This window comes from Maniola jurtina, chromosome 20 (assembly GCF_905333055.1).
Source record: "Maniola jurtina chromosome 20, ilManJurt1.1, whole genome shotgun sequence".
Classification (NCBI taxonomy): domain Eukaryota; kingdom Metazoa; phylum Arthropoda; class Insecta; order Lepidoptera; family Nymphalidae; genus Maniola; species Maniola jurtina.
The window spans coordinates 3,597,241-3,624,136 of record NC_060048.1 but is presented as its reverse complement, the minus strand read 5'-3'; the positions used below and the strand labels follow the sequence as shown (position 1 = coordinate 3,624,136).

General features: G+C 35.9%; 1 protein-coding gene across 3 annotated transcripts in view; it reads left to right on the top strand.

Moving 5' to 3' along the window:
- Window positions 1-26,896, top strand: part of LOC123875500 (receptor-type tyrosine-protein phosphatase kappa) — a 144,175-nt gene that overhangs the window by 98,796 nt on the left and 18,483 nt on the right. Inside the window, exons 1-3 of one of the 3 annotated variants that reach the window (XM_045921354.1) lie at window positions 11,621-11,696; window positions 13,178-13,201; window positions 17,854-17,972. In XM_045921354.1, coding sequence (XP_045777310.1) covers window positions 11,648-11,696; window positions 13,178-13,201; window positions 17,854-17,972 — 192 coding nt within the window. In that variant the 5' untranslated portion in view covers window positions 11,621-11,647. Of the gene's footprint in view, window positions 1-11,620; window positions 11,697-13,177; window positions 13,202-17,853; window positions 17,973-26,896 lie in introns of those variants that run through there. The other 2 variants (XM_045921352.1, XM_045921353.1) reach the window with 2 other exon arrangements.

The window sequence follows — 26,896 nt, the reverse complement described above, 5'->3', positions numbered from 1 at the left end:
TTCACAAAGTGGGCGAAAGGAACACAGGTCAACTTACACCGGTCAAGGGTATAATGGGTTCGGAAAACTTGCTCGCCAACGTTATTTTGTTAAATCACTTCAAAGGAAAGAGCTTACAAGTCCGATCGGAACTTTTTGATTGAGGAGATACTTTTTAATAGTCATTTGTTACAGAGTAAAGGTTTGTTTAACCATCTGACCCACTCGACTTTTCCTTCGGCTTTTCTTGACTCAAACTTTTTGAAATTCCAGTTTACACTGTTATTTGATAAATAATAATATTTTTTAACCCCCGACCCAAAAAGAGGGGTGTTATAAGTTTGACGTGTGTATCTGTGTGTCTGTGTATCTGTCTGTGGCATCGTAGCGCCTAAACGAATGAACCGATTTTAATTTAGTTTTTTTTGTTTGAAAGGTGGCTTGATCGAGAGTGTTCTTAGCTATAATCCAAGAAAATCGGTTCAGCCGTTTGAAAGTTATCAGCTCTTTCCTAGTTACTGTAACCTTCACTTGTCGGGGGTGTTATAAATTTTTAATTTACACTTGTATACTAGAAAGTTTATCGTTTTATATCCAGACATTAATATTAAGTATAAATGCATATTGATCCGTCTTGGATTTCAACCCTAGGGCCACAATTCACGACAGCTAGGGAACTTCTAACAAAACGTTGATGCTTTGACGTCACTGGAAGGCATCAATTAATGTACTAAATATTAATTGACGCTTAGCTCCCAAAGTAGTGCTATTTTTCTTTGATTTTACATCACCATTTGAGAAAATAACATCGATTCAGAATCAAACGAGAGTTTCCTCAATGTACCTAGTTCATTCTGCTAGGGCTTCGTTAATTTTTTTAACGCTGTCAGATTTTGGTAACCGCATTACATAATAATATGCTCAGCCCAAAAAGTGACAGCAGTACAAATAACAAGTGTAAATTAAAAATTTATAACACCCCCGACAAGTGAAGGTTACAGTAACTAGAAAAGAGCTGATAACTTTCAAACGGCTGAACCGATTTTCTTGGATTATAGCTAAGAACACTTTCGATCAAGCTACCTTTGAAACAAAAGAAAACTAAATTAAAATCGGTTCATTAGTTTAGGAGCTACGATGCCACAGACAGATACACAGACACTTCAAACTTATAACACCCCTCTTTTTGGGTCGGGGGTTAAAAACAGTTTGATTGACTTGAGAAAGTAGGCCTTAGGCTGAACCCAGTAAAAATATCAGCTTAACAACGGTATATCACATACTAATTCTATAGGTATTTTGTAATACTTAGTTGACCGCGCCCCGCCAATTTTCACGGATACCTACTAATTCACGTCCGAAGTTCGCCCTGAAATTATTCATCGAAGGAGAGATATATAGATGCAGTACGCAAATGCTTGTAAGTGGCAGGGGTCTAAGAGAGGTCTGGGAAAAATTGAACGAGGTCCCAAACGCATGCGCCTCAACGACAGCATGTTGCGTAGCAACAGGTGGGTGCGTTCAGTACAAGTCAGAATAAAATCACTATTAAAATTAAGTCTTAATCCAAAGTGATACGGTCCAAAATATAAGTAGATAATTAACATAATGGACTAATAAATGTACCTACTAGCTAATTTTATTCTTATCGACTCTAGCGATATTTCATACAGGTAACTTCTGTATTTTAGGAATTATTGACTGAGGGAAACATGGTCTCTGAGTCTAATTGAGTTAATTTACACTTGTCCGTCCGTCCGTCCGTCCTTCTGTCAGAGGCTTATAACTTTTGAATTACTGAACGTACCTAATTGATTCAAATTCATAAATAATATTATGTAAACTGATGGTCTTCAGCCGAAAATTGCAAAAAATATACCTATAAAAAAAATTCAGAGAGGCTCTCAAAGAAATATTTTTTCTTGCGTTACATAGACTTGCGACATTTTTTTTTAAGACGATTTTGAACAGTTTTTTTTTTTAATTTTTCCCTTAAAATCGACAAAATCGGGAGCTTTCAAAGTGGAGATTGAATTCGAATAAACGGCTACAGATTAGAAACTGAAAGTATTTAATTTCAGTCATATCCTGTACTTAAACAACAAATATTAAAATCGGATAAACACTTTTGGGGCCGGTCAGATGTAGCTTCCTTTCAGCTCCGAAGCCCCCAGAACTCTTATGTCGTTCTCCACTCCATCAACCCACCGATCTCTAGGTCACGGCCTCTGCGAAAATTTTACCTTTGATTTACGAAAATACCTCCCTAACCTCACTAATTAAAATGACCCCGAATTCGACAAACATTTTCCATCTTTTACAGCAATAATAGCAACCTCCTTCACAATACAAAACAATAATAATAATCTTCAAAAGAAACGAGACATTACACTTTTCTGCTGTAGAAATTTCCTGTAATATTAAAACTTTTGTAAAAACGGACAATGGGTTATGTATTGTGTTCCCTTATTTCTTTATTCCAAGCTGTACCTTTGAGGTAAGTTCTAAGTACCTAGGTGGTATCTGGTTTAAGTAAAATGCCAGATAAGCTTCATTTTTCTTTGATTAAGGTATGAATTATAATTACAAGACCCATTTTTCCCCTTTGACGTCAAAAATAGACACCGTAAGTAACAATTAGTGAGCGGTTAAACCGCTTTGTGCCGCGCTATTTTAACGTCGCCTCTGAAATTTAGGGAAATTCATTTTTTCTCCAAAAAAATAAAATCTATGAAAACCTATATAATTAATCCTATATATAGAAGAAAAAGCTGACTATGACGACTGAGAATGATGCTAATCATGACTGATACTCTTCTTTCCCCTCCAATTAAGCGTAAAGCTAGTGCCAGGAGTGGGTACGACAATAGTGCAACGGGTGGGGTGTGAACCGCCGACCTTTCATAATACAGTCCGCTCCTCAACTGTTGAGCTATCGAGGCTGTTAATCTATCAACGATACTAATAATCTATCAACGGACAGCTCAAACAGCTCAAACGGCAGGGATGCAATCTGGCATGCAGATAGGCATTATGACGGAGACATCCGCTAAGAAAGGATTTTTGAAAATCAACCTCTAAGGGGGTAAAATAGGGGTTTGAAATTGTAGTCCACGCGAATGAAGTCACGGGCTGGTGAATCCTAAAGATCCATTTTTCATCCTTTGACGTCAAACAATAGGCACCATAAGTAACAATTAGTGAGCGGCAGGGAAGCTCTCAAATGACCTCTAATTAAACAGCTTCGTGCCGCGCTATTTTAACGTCGCCTCTGAAATTTACGGAAATTCATTTTTTTGTACCAGCTTGACTTGTCTCAAAAAAATTGAACACCTCTTCAAAATACGCTCATTTAGACAAAATAAAGATCAAAAGCTCTTTACAAAACAAATAATAGATATATACCTTTCTCTATCATTATCTACGCCAGAACGCTATGGAACTGTTTATTTTTGAATTCATTAAATACTAGGTACGATACTTACAGGCCAATTACGCTAATATAATTAATTACTTGGGAGAAAAGAAAAAACAAAAGAAAAAATCTAATTAATTTAATTTAAAAACACAAAAGTTCCTATCACTCCTGTAACTGAACTAACGGGGTCCAAAGAAACTCTACCATATTTTTAATTTAGATCTTCCTAAAGATTACATTTTAAAACAATTTCTTTAAAGTGGCACATGTATCGTATAGCGGTAGGAGCCCTTGTAATCATGTGTCCATAATATACCAAGAACTGTTAGAGCGTCAGAAATAATGAGTTTATCAGACCTAAACGACCTTAAGGTAGAGTTTCTTAGGACCCCGTTAATTCAGTTACACTGCTTAGAAAGTCATTGCACTCCGCAGCTCCTCTTCGTTAAACAAACAATGTCGGTTCTTCTGGTTCTGCTACGGATCTCTTCCTTTTGGTTTCATCAACTCCGAGCATAATTTGCTGCAATGCCCACTACACTATACCTCTAAGCTTTCTTAAAATTAAAATTATTCAATTATAATTTATGAATCACTAGATGATGGCCGCAAATTCGTCCGTATGAATCTACCTACTTTTTCAAAAATCCTGTGGGAACTCTTTGATTTAAGATAAAAAGTAATCTATTTTCGTCTTTAAAGTGCAAGCTTTCTCTGTACCAATTACCTACACGATGCTCGCAGCTTCGAATGTTGTATAGAAGCAGACGTTATTTTGCGGAAGTCCATGTATTAAATGGATATTGAATTAAGCTTTTTATAAGAGGTCTCTCTTATATTATCCCCTGAAGAAATACATCTATATTTCTATATTTCAATTTTTTGACTTGTAACATTGTGACATATAGTTATTTATTTTATAATTGTGACTCCACGAGTACCTACCTACTAATGTTTAATTTTCTTTGAATATGACTGTAAGTTCTTTTGCTAATTTATATATTGAATTGTTAAATTTTCTATTGATTAAAAATGATATTTTATGTACTTATTGAAAATGTATTGAAAATGTATTGAAAATGTATATAAAGATAGTTAATTTTGCACGCCATGTCATGGCAGATTGTGATACGTACCTACTTAAAAAATTTATGTAACATCTTTTTTACTTACAATCTTGCAATAAAGGAATTGAATTGAATTGAATTGAATTGAATTTTGGTTCCTTGCTCCCAGCTTTGTCCAGGTGGGTAAAGTTTTATAAAAGTTTAAAAAAAATACCGTGGTTACTCTTTGATTTTCTGCAGATAAAAAGTAGCTTACATCCTGTCCCGGGATGCAGACTATCTCTGTACCTTTCGTTAACATCGGTTTAACGGATGAGCTTGAAAGCTAGCAGTATAAGTCTTGAGTGAATTCTTTCTTATTATAGATTTTTTTTTATTCTATTATAGAGATGTGTAGTTTAAAGGCCGATTCACACCAAGCAGGTAAATGTGACACGTGCGTAGTGACGCGCGACACACCGTGTTACGCATACGTCGACGCTTTATGCAAGCGGAGTGCCATGTTTCATACAGTTCCATACATTACAACGCAATGGTACGCGCTACGTCTACGCTTACGCAGCCTGTGTGAACGAGCTATTAATGTGTGACATTACAAACTTATAAACCACAACTAATTGCCAGAATGAAGACGTAATTCACGGGGACTGTGTGTTTACAAAGACACTCAGAAGTTTGACCCTTCTCAAGTAGAGTAAACTGAAGTAGGTTCAAGTTACAACTTAAAAGCGATGCTTACCCTGTTCGAACTTACCATCAAAGGGATAAAACCTTGGGCTACTATTACAGTTTGTATTTAAGGAAAAAGTGAAGGAAAACATTGAGAGGAAACCAGCACAAGATACGTTAGATATACTAAATAATTCAGCCGTGATATCTTAGTGGTAAAGACGTCAATTTCCTACTCGGGAGGTCGGGAGTTTGATCTCGGACATACACTTCTAACTTTTCGGAGTTATGTGCATTTTAAGCAATTCAATATCAGCTTTAGCGGTAAAGGAAAATATCTCATATCATATCTAATATATTCTCAATATGAGAGCAGACGTGCTCAATAGTGGCCTGGTGATGGGATGATAATAATACTAATAAATACACTTTATTTGCACAGCCACAAGAAGGATTACATTAAAGAATACAAAACACAGACAGAAGGAAGATACACAAGTGTAAATTAAAAATTTATAACACCCCCGACAAGCGAAGGTTACAGAAATAACTAGAAAAGAGCTGGTAACTTTCAAACGGCTGAACCGATTTTCTTGAATTATAGCTAAGAACACTCTCGATTAAGCCACCTTTCAAACAAAAAAAACTAAATTAAAATCGGTTCATTAGTTTAGAAGCTACGATGCCACAGACAGATACACAGATACACCGATACATAGATACACACGTCAAACTTATAACACCCCTCTTTTTGGGTCGGGGGTTAAAAAGGCGGCCTTATCGCTAATTAGCGATGTCTACCGATGATCATTATAATCAAGTAATTCGGAATATCCTTATCTCATAGCGGGAACTTAAAATTATACTCAACTCAATGCCTACGAAATGAAGTAAAGTTTTCAAATAATCCATACTAATCTATACTTATTTATAAATGCGAAACTATACGTCTCTGTTTATCTGTGTTCTGTATGTAGCGATAATTTGCATTTCAGGGATAGACATAGACTATTTTTTGTCCCAGAAAATCAAAAGTTTGTCACGGAATTTTTAAAACCTAAATTAACACGGATAAAGACGTGGAAGGTGTTCCATATCCTACCGGTTCAAATTGGAAACAAGTAGATAAATAGACAAAACGCTTTGTAAACTGTACGTGTCGGTGAAATTTAAACTATGTACGGGTGCGGCTTTTTTCTTATAACTTGTACCTATCATAATTTTTGCACTTAAGTTGAAAAGGGTTTGATAGTAAGATACCCTCTCGCAATAAACACGCCCTTTAGTTATGACGTAAAACAGGGGCTTATTAGACCACGTCATAAAAGCTTTCGAGAATATTGTAAATACCTAATAATGGCATGATATTATTATTGAACTAGAGGTTGCCCGCGACTTCGTCCGCGTGGATTTAGGTTTTTATATATCCCGTGGGAACTGTTTGATTTTCCGGATAAAAAGTTGCCTATGTCAATTACAGGGACGCAAGCTACCTCGGTACCTTACATACAATTCAGTTAAGCGGATGGGTTTTTGGGAATCCCGTGGGAACTCTTTGATTTTCCGGGATAAAAAGTAGCCTATGCCAGTCCCCGGGATATAAGCTAACTGAGACAGACAGAGAGTCACACTTTCGTATGTATAATAGTAGTATGGATAAGTATGGATTTATGTAGATTTCCGGGCCATATTGATCTGGATATTGGACGAACTATAATATACGAGTGTGTACTTTCACTAACGAATTCGGTCCATGTTTTCAGAGTAGGTACCTACGTGTCAAGTGAGAAATTCTTGACGTAGCAGGAACGCTTCTCTCTCGATGCTGGATAGCACTTGACTCGAACTGGGGCAATTCAGATATCAATTTCTACATGCCACAGCTAGTTGATATCACATTATTAGAGGAAACTATTTTATTTATTTAGATAGATACGAGTAGATAGATCTTTATTGCATACAAAACGTGAAAAGGAACACAACACAAAAGGAAGAAACAGAAAAACAATTGTATGCAAAAGCGGCCTTATTGCTTAGAGCAATCTCCACCAGGCAACCTTTAGTGAAAGGACTAGTGTTGGATATTCAAAGAATTATATAATAGGTACATACTATACAAGTGTAAATTAAAAATTTATAACACCCCCGACAGGTGAAGGTTAAGAAAAAAAAAATTCAAAAGAAAAATAAAACCGACTTCAAAAACCACAAACACTAAAAAGTATAAAATAATTTTTGTTTAGCTACACGTGTAATGTACCTAGGTATGAAGTCGAGCGAGCATATTAAAACAAAATTAGAAATCCAAGAGTGAAGCTCGCCCGACTTCATACCTAGGTACATTACACACGTGTAGCTAAACAAAAATTATTTTGTACGTTTTAGTGTTTTCGGTTTAGGGGTCTTTGAGTAATCGGGGAACATACATAAAAATAAAAAATAAATAAAAAAAAAGATTCCGACGAATTGAGAACCTCCTTTTTTGGAAATCGGTTAAAAAGAGCTGATAACTTTCAAACGGCTGAACCGATTTTCTTGGATTATATAGCTAAGAACACTCTCGATCAAGCCACCTTTCAAATAAAAAAAAACTAAATTAAAATCGGTTTATTAGTTTAGGAGCTACGATGCCACAGACAGATACACAGATACACACGTCAAACTTATAACACCCCTCTTTTTGGGTCGGGGTTAAAAATTAGTGTTAATACGATTAGCAGCTGGGTAGGTATACCTTTGAATAAAATACTAATCGAGTCTGCTCTCGAGTCTCGCTTACGAAAAGAAACGCTCCGTAGGTTTTATTTTACGATAACTTATTATTCCCGAGAGATCAGATTAGATGGATCAGAATAAAAGATTTCTAACTTCCATCTCCTTAATCGAAACCAATCTTTTCGTTTTCCTGCTTCTATTATGCAAAGAGTACTAAGTTATCTACGTACCTACTTACTTACTTGAATAAGTTTTCTGTGGAAATTATTAGGCTTCAGAAAAGATAAATAGATTCATTCAATACCTGCAGAGTGGCATAGGCTACTTTAATCCCGGAAAATCAAAGAGTTCCCATGGAAATTATAATCTAAATCCACACGGACGAAGTTGCGAGTATCAGCTAGCTAGTAATACCTAAAGTATGCCAGTTTGCACTCAAATTCTTCCATAGCTTTAGCGTGAAGCGTGCACAAACTAGCCTTTAGCGTTAGCTGGTCTTGAGATGATGAGAAATGAAGAGATCCGTAAGAGAACCAGAGTAACCGATATAGCTCAATAGGTGGCAAAGCTCATAGTTCGAAAAACTGATAGACGTTGGGGTCCCAAGATGCTGGAATAACGATCTAACATTGTACGGCGAAGTGTTGGTAGACCCACCTCTTAGTGGGAGGCTTCGGCCGTGGTTAGTTACCACCCTACCGGCAAAGACATAGCGCCAAGCGATTTAGCGATCCGGTACGATGCCGTGTAGAAACCAAAAGAGTATGGGTCTAATGAAAACTGTCATACCCCTTTTAGGTCAGCTCGCCTCCATCTTCGACTGAATCATCACTTACCACCAGGTGAGGTTGCAGTCAAGGGTTAACTTGTATCTAAATAAAAAAAGGTGGATAGATGGCATCAAACGAGTCGCAGGGAGTCACTGGATTCAGGCAGCGGAAAACCATGGTGTTCAAATTTCTACAAGAGACGTATGCCCAGTAGTCGACGTCAATTGGTTGACGATAAAGTGTATATATTTGAAGTTCTGTGGTTGACGATGCTGATGGTGTGACCTTAGATATTAATAGACCTTTTTAATTCCCATAAGAATAGGTAAATATTCTAACTTCTGAGGGAATTATCTGTTATGAACACAACAAATCCTTATTGTACGTTAACATAATATTATATTCTCTAATACGCCGCTAAACGTCCCTGAGTACTACGCACGTATTATCACGATTCTCGGAAACAGTATATTTACTGCGGGAAGGCCATTTCGGCCCTCCTCCATAAGGAGGCTGCGGAAAGAGTCGGTTCAAGTTACAAGAGAAAATTTAGGAGGATAAACAAACTTCTATTTGGTATGTAAGAGTGATATCCGATAGTGAGAAACGGACCAAGGCAACTTTTTACCCGATTGCGGCAAAGCCAAAAGGAAGGGTTATGATTTTAGCAGTCTATGTATGTATGTATTTCTGTTGAAAGAGGGAAAATTCTGAGTTCATAAACATAAGTATACTATAACATTAAACTTTTTAAATATAGGTAGGTAGTTAGGTACTAAGCATCAGAAAAACTATTTTACTACATTAAATTTCAGCGTTTATTAAGACGATTGCAGTCGGGTTTTAGTTTTCAACTTTATCTTGTTATCCTGGAAAATTGAAAAGTCGTCACGGGATTTTGAAGACATCTTGAATTCACGCAGACAAAGACGCGAGCATCATCAAGCAAAGCAATAAAGAAGATAAACTAGTATTTTAGCCAAACGAATCCATGGGCAGTCGCTAGCACCTAGATAAACTTGAAAGAAATTCGCTTATGTATTTAGACCATACTGAATAAAAAGCAGGTCAGGTCAAAGAGGCGTCAGAGCGTCGCGACTGAGGGCGGCAAACTTGATCCAATTTCAAGGATTCAAATATCGCTCGCGGCCAAACATGAACATGCTCTCAGCGAAATGCAAACACACTTACAAGGTATTGAAACTTAATATCGAAAGAGAAAGACGGCAGTAAAATGTTCCAGCAGAGTAAAAGGTAATTGTAGGTTAAGTTACATCAATTAGTGAGATGGTTTGACTATAAATTTGTGATTTTGAGGTAAAATTTCTGTTTTGCTAAATTGTAAAATTTATAGCCTAGTACTTGAAGCTAATGTAGCTATCTATCTGTGAACGAATTTTCAAAATAAAATCATTAATTTTGGAGATTACTCCCTACATCCAAACATACAAACCTTATCTCTTTATAAACAAGTGTAAATTAAAAATTTATAACACCCCCGACGATCCAAAGTATTTGAGTTTTCCAAAACATCATTTTCAAATAAATAATTATGTATTTAGGCAACGTCCATCTTGACAGCTTGACATTTGTCAATTGACATAATATTAAGAACCTAACGGTTATCTAACCTTCTTTTCTACAAGAAAACTAGAAAAGAGCTGATAACTCTTAAACGGCTGAACCAATTTTTTTGGATTATAGCTAAGAACACTCTCGATCAAGCCACCTTTCAAACAAAAAAAACTAAATTAAAATCGGTTCATTCGTTTAGGCGCTACGATGCCACAGACAGATACACAGATACACAGACACACAGATACACAGATACACACGTCAAACTTATAACACCCCTCTTTTTTGGGTCGGGGGTTAATAAAATAAATCTTGTCAGTGCCCATCAGCTTAGTACAATCAGTGAGACAATACTTTCTGAGGGCTTTCTCGTCGACAAAGCGTTTCAAAAACCGCGACAGAGATTTATCGCACTGATTGTGCTCGGGCCGCGGGTCAAACAGCGGCGCCGAGATGCCGCGGTCACAGTTCACGACACTTCCTGTATGTATGTGACTGTATGTGACCGGCCTAGGGGATTTATAACCAAACGTCGAGGTTGTGACGTCACTGGCAGGCGTCAAATGTTCCTACAATTGACGCTAGATAGCACATGAATCGCCAGTTTTTAGATTTCACGTCACATAATATAGGATAACTAGCTAATGCCTGCGACTTCATCCGCTTGGATTTAGGTTTTTCGAAATCCCATGGAAACTCTTTGATTTTCCGGGATGAAAAGTAGCCTATGTATGTCCAGGATATTATCTATCTCGACTCCAAATTCCTACAGCCAAATCCGTCTAGTAGTTTTTGCATAAAGAAGTAACAAACAAACACACAAACTTTCGCCTTTATAATACTAGCGTGGAATTTGATATATTCGGTTATCCCAAACAAATACCGTCTTCAACCAGCTGTAAAACCAAACTGAATTGTGTAATTATCTATAGAGGGGCTATATCAAACGGAAATTGGGTTAAAGTAGACATCAAGTACAATGTTTTTTGTTTGGAATGCTCCTCTAGTGTGTAGTAACATAGAGGTAGTTGCAGGCCACCAAAGCCAAAAGCCTTACATTTTTCCTATTTTTATATTCAAACTAATATTCTAATCCTAAATCCTCTCCCTCTCCTTTTGATTTCTTGGGACAAAAAAGGCCTATGTCACTCTCCAGGTCTTTAACTATCCCCATGCAAAAAATCACGTCAATCCGTTGCAACGTAATTGAAGGACAAACCAATAAATCAACATGCAAACACACTTTCACATGCATAATATGGGTAGTGAATTAGTTATTCCGTGGGAATTTTTAAAAATCCGACCTTATTCCTTGTCTACAAGGGGAACCACTGTGAAAAAATTCAGCTTTCTAGGTTGATGGGCGTTGATGAGTCAGTAAACGAGTTAGTCTTTAAATCTGCTTAGGATGGATGAATGAAGAAAAATATAGACATATTCATTGAAAAACTAATATGTCCTGTTTTTGTTCCATGTACATTAACGCCTGCTTCTACATTAAAGGTAAGTGAAACCTTCATAAATATGAAATAACTTTGCAAAAGCTTTGCAGACGTGAAGCGAAAACTAAAATATGATGAAATGTATGGGACTAAAGGCCTGGTCAAACAAAACACGTGACGATATCTCGTGCTTGCCCGAGAGTCACGAGCCGAGAATGAGGCTTGTTCTAGTAGCTACTGCCACTGAGGACGCTTGTAAGTTATTTGTATTTGTGTACATACTGAGGCAATTACTGAACGATCACATTTTATGTATTAGATGGCGGGCACTCAAGCCTTAACTAACATGACTCCACAGTTGTTATATTATGAAAAACTGTATGGAGAAGTACGTTTCGTGACGCGTAGAATTGCGCTATGGTGTCGCCTTCTGCAGTTTGACATTTATGCGTTATCTTGTATAGTTGTATATATTACAAACCGTGCCCACGTTCAGTCAGCTTCAGTCACGCGTTTTGTATGACCGAGTCTTTAAACCCTGAGTGTTCGCGACCCGCAACAAATGCAGATTACGTGTTTGTGAATAACTCTCATAAATGTTAAAATGAGTTAAATTTCATATCTATGTTTAATACTAATGTTTAATATGAATAAAATTCGCTGAAATTTCACTTCATGTCCAGCTATGTCTTTGTAGGAAATAAAGGGTGCATTTCCGAAAAGCGCATACCGCCGATGAATCTGAAATTTGGTATTTTACGTATTTTGACCACCTAATCACGAATATCAGAACGAAAATTGGCGCAAACATCACTTTGAACATATGAAAAATCATATTCGTGATTAAGTTCAAAATACTTACGTTAAATTATACTAAATTTCAAATTCATCGGAGGCACCTGTGCGCTTTTCAAAATTTTCACAAGTAGACACAAGCTAGAAACCATTCAAGAATAAAAACAGGTTTGTCGAAATTAGTTAGTGCCTACTTAAACTAATGTTGAAATAGTCTAAGACAGAAAATATTCAAAAATAAGTAGGTTAATCTTAAATAGTTTTAGAATTTAGTTACGATTTTCAAAATTCGTGTTAAAATCGATTAAAAGAGCTATTAGTTATTTGTAGGTAGTTACGTAAATGTAGTGATTAGATTGGATTGTTTTGAAAATCCATTTGAATACCTAATGTTCAAACTTAAAATTAAGCAATAATTTGAGTAATGTACATATAACCTTGTCAAAGTTAAGCTAAATAATTAATGTCTAGTTATTTAATCAAACGATAAGATCAAACATCAAATGTAAGCAAATACTATTAAGTTTTAATTGAAGCAAATAAACGATATGATTCAACAAAAACTCATAAACTTTAGTGCATACTTCAGTTTATACAAAAGCAGTAACTATAAATGGTTAGATTTAATATTGCGACATAGCATACTCGTTACCTTTAGCTAGTAAAGAATAAATAGAACCAATAAAGTACCGCTTTACGGGCAATGGATTGTAGACATTGATTTAATGTCCTATTTTATTATTTCAGACCGGGTGACGTTTAGACCTGAGAGTAAGTTAATACTGTTTCGTGTTTAGGAACGCTTTAATATCTACGCTAGTTTAGAACTAATGCTTTTTGCCACGTAGATGGTTTACTGAACTTGCACTTTATTAAATTTAGGAATGTCCTAGTTCGAAACAATAACAAAACAAACTCATCTAAAACCATAATAGAAGCTAAATATTTATATAACATATCGTCTAAACTATCTTGAGTGATATATATTTCAAATAAATAAGTATAATGACGGCTTATCTCACGTGTTTGTCGGAATATGCGCGACTAATTTTGAACTCATCTGGGGTCCTCCTGGGCGCCGCGTCGCGAGCTTAGACCCATCGAATAAGGACCCTAGATGGGTTCGAATTTCGAAACTAGTCGGGCATACTCCGACAAACAATAATACATTTATATTTATAGTAATAAGTCTTTGAACAAAATAACTTACGCCAATTTTTCAATCGTCAATTTTTATCCGAGGAATAAAGAAGTTTTAACAGTTTTTGTATAGGACGAGAGGAAATCTTTGAAAAAAACTTAATATTACTATTGATTCGTCAGCTAAGTTCATCTATGAATTGGAAAGATCACGGCATTTATACGCTACGCTAGTAATTTAACACTTGAATTCATAGTCAAGATAGCTTTTTAGGGGGCCATTTATTCGGCATTGTATTTGTTATATTCAACCTTGATGCAATAATTTCAAGTTGAATTTGACACATGTCGTCTGAACGGTCCCCTAAAAAGCCCATATCTTGACTATGAATACCAGTGTAAATGTCGTAATGAAAAAAGCTTCGAAGTTCATCGCTCTTTCCTCGTTTCGCCTAATTGATTAAAGGAAGCTGAAAGAATACGTTACAGGGGTAGTTTAATTGGCGCACTGATTGGTGTGTGGTCTAAAAAAATTGCCTATTTTAACTGATTATGTCAAAGTACTTGAATAATTATGATGATAAAGCGTCTTATGACGCTGCGCTACGTTGCGCAGCGTTGCGTAGCACTGCGTAGCACAGCAATGATATGAATCCCAATATAGTCCAAACGGATGGAATTTGAGTACGACCTTTTGTATTTTATTCTACCATGTCATTACACAACAAGCCGCAAGAACCGCACACATTTTTGTGTCTTTTTAGATTGTCTATGTAATTTCGTGCAAATATAGAGCTGCGAAACTTTATTATGAAATAGTATACTGCATTATAGTCCTACCATAATGCAGCATGTCTCATAAATTATACAAAGTGTCTCAAGTCTTGATGTATAAAGTTTGGTTATAGAGTTAGCGCTAACTTCGAGCATAAATCTGGATGTTCTAAGATTTAATACACAATACAATTAGATTAGATATCTTGTGTTTGAATAAACAAAAACACTCCATCACAACACAAACAGGTCAATTAAGTCTTTCTTTTAAAAATTTCAGTTAAAAGATAAAACTTACTAAGTAAGTGTAAGATATACATTCGAAAAAAGTTCTTCAAAAGATCGCTTAAGTTTCTTCTCATTAGAATATGAAAACTAATCATAAAGTAAGTAAAAAAGCTGAGAAACTTGGTATCTCAAAGGAGCCTGTAACATATATACGTACCTGCTTGAAATAAATATAATTTGGGAAGGTAAAGGGAAGAAAAAGATTCCTTTGTAGATACTTGAGACGTTCGTAAAACCGTGAAATCGTGCTTAGCCAAGTATAAAAACCGCAAACGAACAAAAACATTATCTCCCGACTTCCAAATAGTTTAGGGAAAATATTGTAATTGTTTTTACCAAGCACGCCGTCTATATTACGTTGATAATACTATGTCAGCAACCGTCACGCAAGTATCAACAACAATTGCACAAAAATTTATTTCAATCAGCTGAACGATATGCAAATTCATAGTTAAAAGACGAACTACTACACAAAAATGAATGTTTATAATATTGATTAACATATTTTTTTATGTTTTTTTATTTTCAAAATGTTTAATGAAGTATAGATCAGTTAATTTGTATTTTTTTTAAAGAATTAGTCATGATTAGCATGGCTAATAATGACTAATACTCTGTTCTCCCCTTTCCCCTCCAATTAAGCGTAAAGCTTGTCCCAGGAGTGGGTACGAGAATAGTGCAACGGGTGGGGTTTGAACCGCCGACCTTTCGGAATTCAGTCCGCTCCTCAACCATTGAGCTATCGAGGCTAATTTTGTATTAATAACATTATAATGGATACCTCTTTGTAGATTTACGCTAAACTTTCAACGCTCCTTGATATATTATGAACTTTTACGATAGCATGTACAATGAGTTACGATATCAGCTTAGAAATTTCAATAGCTTCATTCAACCGAGTAGTATATAAACAAATACTTGTTATCAAGGCAGCCATCTCCTATACAAAACCCAATTAATACCCGCCTATTGTCTCCCCGTAATGAACCAACCGCTGACAAAGAACACGGTATATGGGTATCATACAGATACCTATAGTGTACTTATTGACTAGTGCATATTCTATACTATCATACATGGGCACTCCGACCTAATCAATATAACAGGTGCCTATAAGTTTTTATATTACCTATTGAATTAACGAACTGGTGCAGTGGTAGATTAACTTAATGATTCAAAAGCACTTCTAATATACATAAGTAAATACTTTTGAATAATAATAATCTTTCTATTTTAATTAAAATTTGAATAATAATCTTTCTACTTTTATTAAAATCCACCCTAATCCTTCCTAACATGCTGATAATAATAATCGATTCGATTTTTCGGCAAAAAAGTTGCCTATGTGAATTTCTGGGACACAAGCTACCTCTGAACCAAACATACGAATCGGTTAAACGGATGGGCCTTTTAGAATGCCGTACGAGCTCTTTGATTTTCCGGGATATGTCCGTTCCCGGGAGGTAAGCTAACTCTGTACCCATCAAAATCGGTTAAACTGTTGGGCCGTGAAAAGTTAGCACACATATTATAGCTTGCATCCTGATACTTTATAACTCGAACAAGCAAGGAGTTGAAGAATATGAAAATAAAATTCAAATAAGTTTAACATATGAATTCTAAACTCCGTAGGTATTATTCTAACGCAGAATTTTAGTTCACAACAAAAAGGATCAACTTTTGCTCGGTCACTGGGAAACTATGTTCTGGATTCGTTTGCAAAGGAACTTGGCTTCGTCCTACTTTTCTGTTTAATAATTTCTTTGGAAACGTAGCTAAACATATTCGCTTATACACGACTAGTAGAGATTGAATAATATTGTATATGGAAATTGAACTACGTTTAATTGAATTAGTATTAACCATGAAATATCAAATAAAATGTGAAATATCATTTAACGATTATCAAGGCTTAGATTGATTAAGAATGGAAAAATATTATAATATTATACTAGTATTAAAATATTATAATAGTATAGTATACAAGACTAGTACCTATATTAAACTACAACTCGATCGAATGAATGATTCGCGATCACATAAGTAGGCAAAGAACAGACGGCCAAACACTGATTTTATATATATAATATATAACATGATGTTCTCGTTGTAATAGGCAGTAGCAATAATAATAATAATCATAGTATAATTTAAAATTAACCACGTACTTATTTAGACAGCTATTTTAGCAAATGATAAATATTAAAAAACCTTTGGTACTAACAAATCGTAGAAATTAACTGAATCGATAAATTAAGATCCATTATTTTTGATATAATAAATATTAATATCTCTCACAGAGTGCATAAATTATTGTTATGTTGTGCTTTCATTAAAAGCCTAGAAGCATAATCTGGATTATGACAATATTGTAACTCAATTTAATATAATAACGGCCGTGGAAAGTGAAAAAAATGTTGTTAGAGTACTCAGTGATAATAACCTTTTCCCGGTATAAAGTAAAATATATTATGAGCAATTTTTATTTTTTTTCTAACTATAAACAATTTTTTCTCAATCAGTGCCATGTTTTAAATTGGAATGAGCACACAAAAAATAAAAAAACAGACAGACTTTTACAATTTTAATGATAATAAGTTAGTGCTTATGTAATTAGGGGTATAACCCAGATTTCGAATAAAATCTCGCAATTTTTATCTAAACCCGAATTTTATCATAACCTTACGATATAACATAGAATTTGTACCAATGTAATTATTAGTCAATCCACTAACGCTGCTACTGTAATTAGTTTAACTCACAAGTAAGGGCTTGGGCAAACACAAAGCGCGATAGCAGAGACCCGCGACGGTGACGTGAAAGAAGTCTAATCTTAAACCTGCGCAGTAGATAATTTAACAATCTATTTGGTGGTATGGGGTAAGGTGCGATGGGAGATGCTTACACCGCCGCGAATTAGTTTGTGAACCAAGTTTTCACTTCGAGCACTTTAGGTAAGAAAAGTATAACCACATACTCATATAATACCCACGCACAGACACGTCCTCTTCGCAACCGCCTAGAATTTTATTACGTAATGCCAGCTATAACATTTTTTTGTTCAGATACAAGTTAGCCCTTAACTGCAATCTCACCTGGTGGTAAGTGATGATGTAGTCTAACATATTCACGGTCGTCACGGGTCGCTATCGTCGCGCGTCATGTCTGCCCTACCCCTAAGGTTTTTTTGAAAGGTTTTTAAGTTATTTTTAATTCCGCAGCCGATGAAAACGGATCGATATCGGAGACGATACCGGACCGGCCCGTCGAGCTGAAGAACTTCCCCAAACTCTGCGAGCAGCGGCGGAAATTCCCTGTCTTGTACAAGCTAGAATTTCAGGTAAGGACTAAGGTAATCGATGCACATTTTGAGTTTTCCTTTTTGTTACTTGTCGGGTATTATTAATAATGCCCATTTAATCACGTTGCCCGTAACATATACATACATACATACTTGTTGAATGTCCAATATCCAGTAATTATTATTATTATTATCACCATTATTAAACGATAGTCGTGTACTGATGGACATGCTGGTTTTGCGCCGCCTGCATGTCTTTTGGCGATAACTTTTTGTGGTCAAGGGATTTTTATTAGATATAGGATGGTTCAGAGTCTACGGCTGTAAGAACTAAAAATCCTATCTTTCTCCATTGTATTGATTCCATTCGTAAGCTTTATTTATATTTAACTAGCTGATGCCCGCGACTCTGTTCCCGTGGATATAGGTTTTTAACAATCCCTTAAAAAAAAAGCAGCCTTTGTGTTAATCAAGGGTATAATCTATCATAATCTTTCAGTAAAATCCGTCCAGTAGTTATTGTGTGAAAGAGTAACAAACATCCATACATCATCCATACATACAAACTTTCGCGTTTATCTAGGATTTTGTTATTAATTTTGTAATAGTAACATTTTTAGCCATGATTAATACACCCCCTGTTTCAATTTAAAATGATGGATAGTATCCGTGTGAGAACGCTCTTATTTAGCGAGCGTCCTCACTTATTAAAAATCTCGTGCATTGAAGCATTAACAAGAAAGAGAGTTTCGCTCAGATATTTTGTTTACCGAGAAAACAGCATGAAGAATATTTCCTTTAAACGAAAATGGCGATCTCTTTGGCGCAGTAGTGAGCACTGTGATCTCATGAGTCAGGTCCCGTATTCGATTTCCGACAAAGGACTCTATAATTCTTATCTTTGGTCTAATCTGGTAGGACGCTTCGACCAAGGGTCGTGCCACAAAGCGATTTTTTTTTAATTTTCAAAAACTAGCTTGCGACTTCGACCGCGAGACTAGACAAATTTCAAACCTCTATTTTAAATTTTCAAATTTCAAATCCTTTCTTTGCGGATGTCTACGTCATAATAGATCTGCATGTCTATAGGTTTTTTCTAAAAATATTTTTTTAAATATACTTAAGTAATTTAATTTATTCAAAGTGATTTGAAGCACTGTTATTTTGGACCCTGTCTGTTGCAGGTGGTGGCAGTAGATTTTGCACGGGTACTATCTATTATTATTTACCCACAAATTAGCAAAATTAATAGAATCTGGAAAAAACTTCACACGAGTAAGTCGCACTAAAAGTAACTCAAAAAACCACTTAAATAATGAATTCTTATTTCTTATTTGCATTAATAAGGCTTCTGTCCCATCAGTGCAGCCTTATTTCGTTACTTGGACGAGATTTTCAGCTTTATTAGTCTTGGCAAGGAAGTGGTATTATTGGTAGAGCTTTCACTCGTATTTTCACTTTTATGGGATCCGTTGGAATTTAGAATTGAGTTTGTGTATTTGGCAAATTCTAGACGGATAAGAAGTATGGGCGAATAAGTGTCCCAGTATGTTTATGTTGGGGACATTTTATACAGCTTTGGCCCAATGAATGCCAACATGCCCAATGCCAACAACTTGAAGGCTGATTTTTATATAGGTATGGTTTTTTTGCTGGCCCAAGTTTGCACCTTTTAAGTGACAAAAAGCCTGACCAGAATTATCTACTTATTACAGCTCACAGCCACAGAATTACACTGTCAAATAGACATACAAATAACAATTGTACATAAAAAAAACTTATATCACCCCCGAAAAGTGAAGGTTACAGTAACTAGAAAAGAGCTGATAACTTTCAAACGGCTGAACCGATTTTCTTGGATTATAGCTAAGAACACTGTCAATCAAGCCACCTTACAAAAAAAAAAAAAAAATTAAAATCGGTTCTTTAGTTTAGGAGCTACGATGCCATTGACAGATACAAAGATACACATGTCAAACTTATAACACCCCTCTTTTTGGGTTGGGGGTTAAAAGTACGATGCAGACGTGGCTATTTGACCATAGCTAGCGGGGAAGACGGAAGTTGGAAAGGCATTCCATATCTAAGCAGTGCGTATTTGAAACGTACGGATCCCATTAAATTAGACCTGAATTTGAACCGGGGATTTTTCACTTTTAGGCAGGCAACTTACTTACATCTTATTACGTTTCTTTTGTTGAGAAAAACCTGTAATTAATATTCCAAGCAGAGCCGTCTTCAAGAACTTCGGCTTTATTTAATAACACCGACGTCGGCTAAAAGAAGTTATAAGCTTTTTAATATTGTCCCAGTAAGTGCGAAGCGGCAGACTTGCCCCGGCTTAGCCCGCTAAGCTTTAGGTATTCTGTTTAATATTCTGTCGTATAACTTTTTTTACGACCTGTTCAATAAAAACGGTCTTTTTCTCTCTCAATAATATGAAACGCCACGATCCACGTTTATTTGTATATTCGCTTATAACCTCTAAACCTCAGAATACAGAAGTCTGTATACTTCTCATTAGTTGGGCAAGTGCGGATTGGTTAAATTCACACACTTTTGAGAACGCTGTGGAGAACTCTCAGGCAGGTTTTCTTATTATGTTTTCTTTTACCGTTAGAACAAATGATATTTTAATCACTTAAAATACATAAATACTCTGAAAAGTTAAATATGTGTACCCAGGATCTAAGTTTTAACCATACCTATCAGATGACGTTAGGTAAAAATTAAACTTGTACAGTGGGTGATTTACCCGAGAAGAGACCCAAGGAGGAGGAAGAGGAATTTAAACCGAATATGGGTGCTCAGTAGTGCGCCGTCGCTGATGGGTTGTGATGATCATGATGATGAACTGTATACATTATAGCATATAGTACAACATCCACGCCTTCTAACTTTTGTGGAAGTAGAAAGTTAAAGTAATTCAAAGCCTTTTACTGAAAACAGTCACGACCATAAGCCAGGAAATAAGGAAAAACAAAACGCGAAAATCGTAAAAATGTTCCCACCAAAAAGACAAAACAACGCGGTTGTCGGGCATAAAAAATGTTATTCGGTGTCGTAAAACACGAAATGCTCTCTAACTGTACATATTGCTATTACCTTTACTCATACAACTACATAATGTAATGTAGTGCCTTGTTAATGGAGTCGTTGCCTACTTTAGCTTCATATTACGGTGCATTCACACTACCACCGTAGGCAAATGCAGGGAAAAATTGCCCTAATGTCTTTCGATAGTTTGCGATCAGCGACCATCACAGTTTTGCGTGAATTTTCATCGTACAAAGTACAAACGCAATGAATGAAACATGCTCATTTCGAATAGATAGACCTTCTGAAGTTCGCGCATTATGACAGAAGTATGGTCGCGCCATACAGTCAGTACTCGTACTGCCGTACTGCAATGTATAACATGTATTTAAATATTGATTACAACTAGAAATTAGAGACTTTAGCACACTTTTCCTATCGTCAGGGTCTATTGGATAGACGCTATATATCCAATAGACCCTGGCGATAGGATTTAGAGGTCGCGAGTGGCTGGATTGTGGCTCTAGCCGGCGAGCCTGAGAAGTTGCCGGCTTGCTCTGGCACAAGCTGCCGTGCCTACATGCAGGTGCATGAAGGCAGGGAGTAAGGACTATTGGATAGATGGGCGTCGCGCGCAATATGTGCTGAAGAAGTATTTTAGTGGGTAGAATTCCCCAATTTCCCCCTCGCCAAAAAAAGGGTCACCACAAAGATATTTCAGTGTTTATAACGCGTGTGAACAGGGTATAAGTAACAGCTTATCACTGCCCCACAGCCAGTCTCTAGCCCTCTCTTAACTCAAACTAAAAGAACACTTCCCGAAAATAATAACAAACTTTAGCAACCCCTTTCCAATAAGCTTTCCAGCGGCCAACGAGGACAAACAAACCTTTCCAATACATCTCATCACGGAAGAATAGTTTCCCTTTGGTATGGTTTGGTATAATATATACCAAAGTAATGTAGATACGTAAATTATTTCTATACAAAAATAAATATTATAAATGCGAAAGTGTGTGTGTGTATGTTTGTCTGTTACCTTTTGATGGCTCTTATGTATTAGGTTCATGATTTTGACAATTGGTACAGAGATAGCTTACATAATGAAAACGGACGTAAGCTACTTTTTATCCCGGAAAATCAAAGAATTCCCATGGGATTTTAAAAACCACATTCTAGATTTATACACTACTGAACGCGTGTGGGTAGTAAGTACCACCGCTATCGAGATCTGCAGTGTAACTCCCTTGCAAAACCTACACACGTCACATAAACTGTAGGGACTTAAACTTATAGATTTTGAATGATTTATTATTACCGCTACAGAAACAAATAATACAAGTGTAAATTAAAAATGTACCTATAGCACCCCCGACAAGTGAAGGTTACAGTAACTAGAAAAGAGCTGATAACTTTCAAACGGCTGAACCGATTTTCTTGGATTATAGCAAAGAACACTCCCGATCAAGCCACCTTTCAAACGAAAAAAACTAAATTGGAGCATTAGTTTAGGAGCTACGATGCCACAGACAGATACAAAAATACACACGTCAAACTTATAACAGCCCTCTTTTTGGGTCGGGGGTTACAAATATTCAAAATGGCTGCCAGGATCAAAAAACTTCAAAGTGTTTCTTGTACGATGGTACGGAACCCTTCCTGCGAGTCCGACTCGCACTTGGCCAGTTTTTTTTTTTCAGTATGGCTGCCGTGAATTTTTCTCGCAACCATCGCGCTTGTAATTTATGTACCCAAGCCCTTACGGCTACAATAATGTTCCCACAACCATAGACAAAATTCAGAATATAATTTTGTATAAAAAAAGTAATCCCAAACATTTACGTCTGAAGAGTAACAATTTTAATTTAACAAACCGTACTCAAACACTCTATCGTTTGTCCTACTCTTGTTTGTAAAAGAATGTTTGAGTTTGAACGTCGAGTTTCAGAGCTCACACCAGCTTTTTCAAAGCGCAGACAGTTATTTTGACACTTTAATTAAATAATTAGAACTAAAATGTGCTAAAATAACATTTTATAAACATTCTAAATAAATTAAATGCTTCGAATGTATTCCAGAATAAATTATAGCCGTTATAACCTTTCTGTTGAAAAAGGTCATGATACAAAGGTATTTATATAGATAGAGGGATAGACCTTTATACCTGACCTAAAGGCATACTAGGGTATGACCATTTCATATGAAAAGCCTTTTCATATATAAAAGGTGCATAAAACTTGCTAGTTGCTACCCTTTCAAGAGGGGTCTTTTCGTCATTCGCTCCATACAAACGTAGTTCCAATTTCATTTGAATATTAAGCAACCAAAGTCCATGAAATTTTGCAGACATATTATTCTAGAAACTAAATTTCGAATGAAATTGGAACTACGATTGTATGGAGTAAGTGACGGAGAGAGCCCTGTTAAACGTAGCCTACGAAGAATCACAAAGAAAAATTTCATAAAGTTTGAAAATAAACCCGCTTCATTTGTAAACACTTGCGCTAAATATATTAGTACTCGTATGTACAAGATTTGTAATAATAGTTTGACCTTATCTCAAAAGTCAAGTTTTTAGACGTATTGCTTAGGTGTTAAGTTTTATTTTAGAGTACATATTTTTGTTCTTATTTTAAAATACCTGTCCACTTGAGCGATGTCATTTTGTTCGTGATCTGTCATCTATACCTACGCTTCTATACCATTGCTCGCACTGGTCGACGACCTGAGCTAAGATGTTAAAGTGTGTGCAAGAACAAGAAGTGTGTGTGTGTGAGAACATTCACATCACATCAAAAAAAGAAAAACATCTACTTAGTAAAAATAATGTAGCAAACAATTACGAAAATCGGAAAATTACTTTCCGTAAAAAACCACGTCTGAAATATCAGTTGTAGAGTTCGCTGGATTTGCGATAGTCGATCTGTTTTTGAAGAAACTGGGTTTTCCATTCAATCATTTTGTAAGACACCTTTTCCAGTATAGGTACTTTTCTATATGGGAATGCATTTCTTACCAGTGGTAGATGCTCTTGACGATTCAAAAGTACCTACTTGTAAAAGTCTAATTGAATAAAAATATTTTGAATTTTGAATTTATGTCTATTTAACCCCCGACCGAAAAAGAGGGGTGTTATAAGTTTGACGAGTGTATCTGTGTATCTGTCTGTGGCATCGTAGCTCCTAAACGAATGAACCGATAATTTAGTTTTTTTTTGTTTGAAAGGTGGCTTGATCGAGAGTGTTCTTAGCTATAATCGAAGAAAATCGGTTCAGCCGTTTGAAAGTTATCAGCTCTTTTCTAGTTTTTTTATAGAGGTTTTTGTGTCGGGGGTTTTTTTTTTGAGTTACTTAGTAGTGTGTGGAGACCGTTCCGATTAGCAAATCTGTTCTTAATTATACTTCGTATCTATTTCTCGCAGTCAATTAAGTTTGATATTTCATGTCAATATGCTTTGCCCTTTGTGTGAACAAATAGACCCTTAAAGGGCTCAAGTATCAGGCCATTTTGCGAGGAACCCGATCCTAACGAGCCATGATCTCCCATTGCCTGCTCTTGAAAGTCCTTGGTGTTATAAGGCGCTAAGGCTAACATCTATAGAATGTAACTGTTCAAAGAAGATAGCATTATAACGCTGGCATAAACCTGTCTCGTTTAAACAAAGTCAAAGTACCTACCTACATTCTATAGATCTTGTAAGACAAGGAACAATTATTTATTTAACAGGGCTCTCTCGGTCACTTACTTCATACAATCGTAATTCCAATTTCATTTGAATATTAAGTAACCAAAGTCCATGAAATTTTGCAGACATATTCTAGAAACTAATATCTGTGCCTAACAACTAACATGGCTACGGTCCACAGAACCCATATGCGTGTTCTAACAGCACTTGAGCAGTTTTATTGAATCTTTGGCTCGTTATTTTGCGAGGACTCGAATCTCAACTAGCCGAGATCTGTTCTTACCTACAATCGTCGGTATGATAGGGCCCTAAGGGAAGGTACAATTATTTTACTTCTAACACCCCATTGTTCAAACTTCAGACCCGCTTTGAAGTTCAAACAATGCGATTATTGCTTTTCCTTCAGCGTGTTTATCTACTGACCTCGCTGGGTACAAACAATTAAGAAAAGACAAACTTAATTTCAACTCTATGTTTTTCTAAATAAGTACTATTTTCTTAATCAACAGTACAATTCTTTTATTGTGTTTCGTTTCTAAAGTTTTCTTTCCAGTTTTGATTCGTTTTAATGCAGACGTTGACTACGTATAAATTTTTTAAATTCCTTTGCACATATTATGTACTACTTACATACTGTAAAGAAAAACTTCATATTTTTTTACTGTTTTTCTAAATCTTATTTGCTTACATTTTATTTAAATTCGTAAGAAGCCTTTTTCTTGATTTTTTTGTAACGCATAGGTATTCTAGAATGTTCAATTTTTAACCCCCGACCCAAAAAGAGGGGTGTTATAAGTTTGACGTGTGTATCTGTGTATCTGTGTTTATGTGTATCTGTGTATCTGTCTGTGGCCTCCTAGCTCCTAAACTAATGAACCGATTTTAATTTAGTTTTTTTTTGTTTGAAAGGTGGTTTGATCGAGAGTGTTCTTAGCTATAATCCAAGAAAATCGGTTCAGCCGTTTGAGAGTTATCAGCTCTTTTCTAGTTACTGTAACCTTCACTTGTCGGGGGTGTTATAAATTTTTTATTTACACTTGTGTCAAATATGGTTAGAATAAATAACAACTTAGTTATATACATATCTATGGTTATATTATGTTACATCGAGGAACGTGGAGGCATGTGGCGAGAACAACCATTTGTTATAAGCTGTAATACTCTTAGGGTGGGTATACACCTGATGTTTTCGCCGATCATGATCCCCATCGCTTAGCCTTGTCGAGAGAATTATCGGTAAATGTACATCCACTTACGGAAACACATCGTACACCCTGAGTAAGATATGTACCTACTCTAATTCTAGTCAAATAGTAATATCTATGACTAGCTTATGCCTGCAACTTCGTCCGTGTAGACTACACAAATTTCAACCCCTTATTTTACCCCCTTAGAGGCTGAATTTTCAAAAATGCTTTCATAACGGATGTCTACGTCATAATAGCTACCTACCTGATGTATGTCTTTCAACCCGATTTGTCCAGTAGTTTGAGTGTGCGTTGAAAGATCAATCAGTCAGTCCGTCAGTCAGTCAAATTTTCTTTTTATATATAGATTATAGACATCAGAATTATTGTGACAAAGTGAAACTTCTCAACTGTCAATAAGTTCGATACTTGGTCGTGATCGGCGAAAAGATCAGATGTAAAGTGTGAACCCTTCCTTTATTGAGAAAAACGTCGGTGACCCAGAAAACGCCACGAGTAATATAATATAGGACAAAGACAGTTGCTAATGGAATAGAAGTTTCGATTCAATCTTACCGCTTCAGTAACACTGAAATAAGTGTTAGAAACTTCCAAGCTCTTTAAATGAAAACAGCTGAAGCGTTTTCTAACTAAACTCTTGATTTTATACTTTAGCTGTTACAAATTGCTAGCAATATTGTAATGTATACTAATTATTTCGGTTAGCTTACTTTTGTCTATACTAATATTAGCCGATGCCCGCGACTTCGCCCACGTGGATTTAGGTTTTTCGAAATCCCGTGGGAACTCTTTGATTTTCCGGGATAAAAAGTAGCCTATGTGCTAATCCAGGATATTATCAATCTCCATTGCACTAGTTTTTGCGTGAAGGAGTAACAAACATACACACACCCACACACATACACACAAACTTTCGCCTTTATAATATAGTGTGAAGTGTGATTATATATGCGAAAGTATGCCTGTCTGTCTGCTACGTTTTCACGCCCTATCCGTTTAACCGATTTTGACGTTTGCTACAGTTAACTTACATT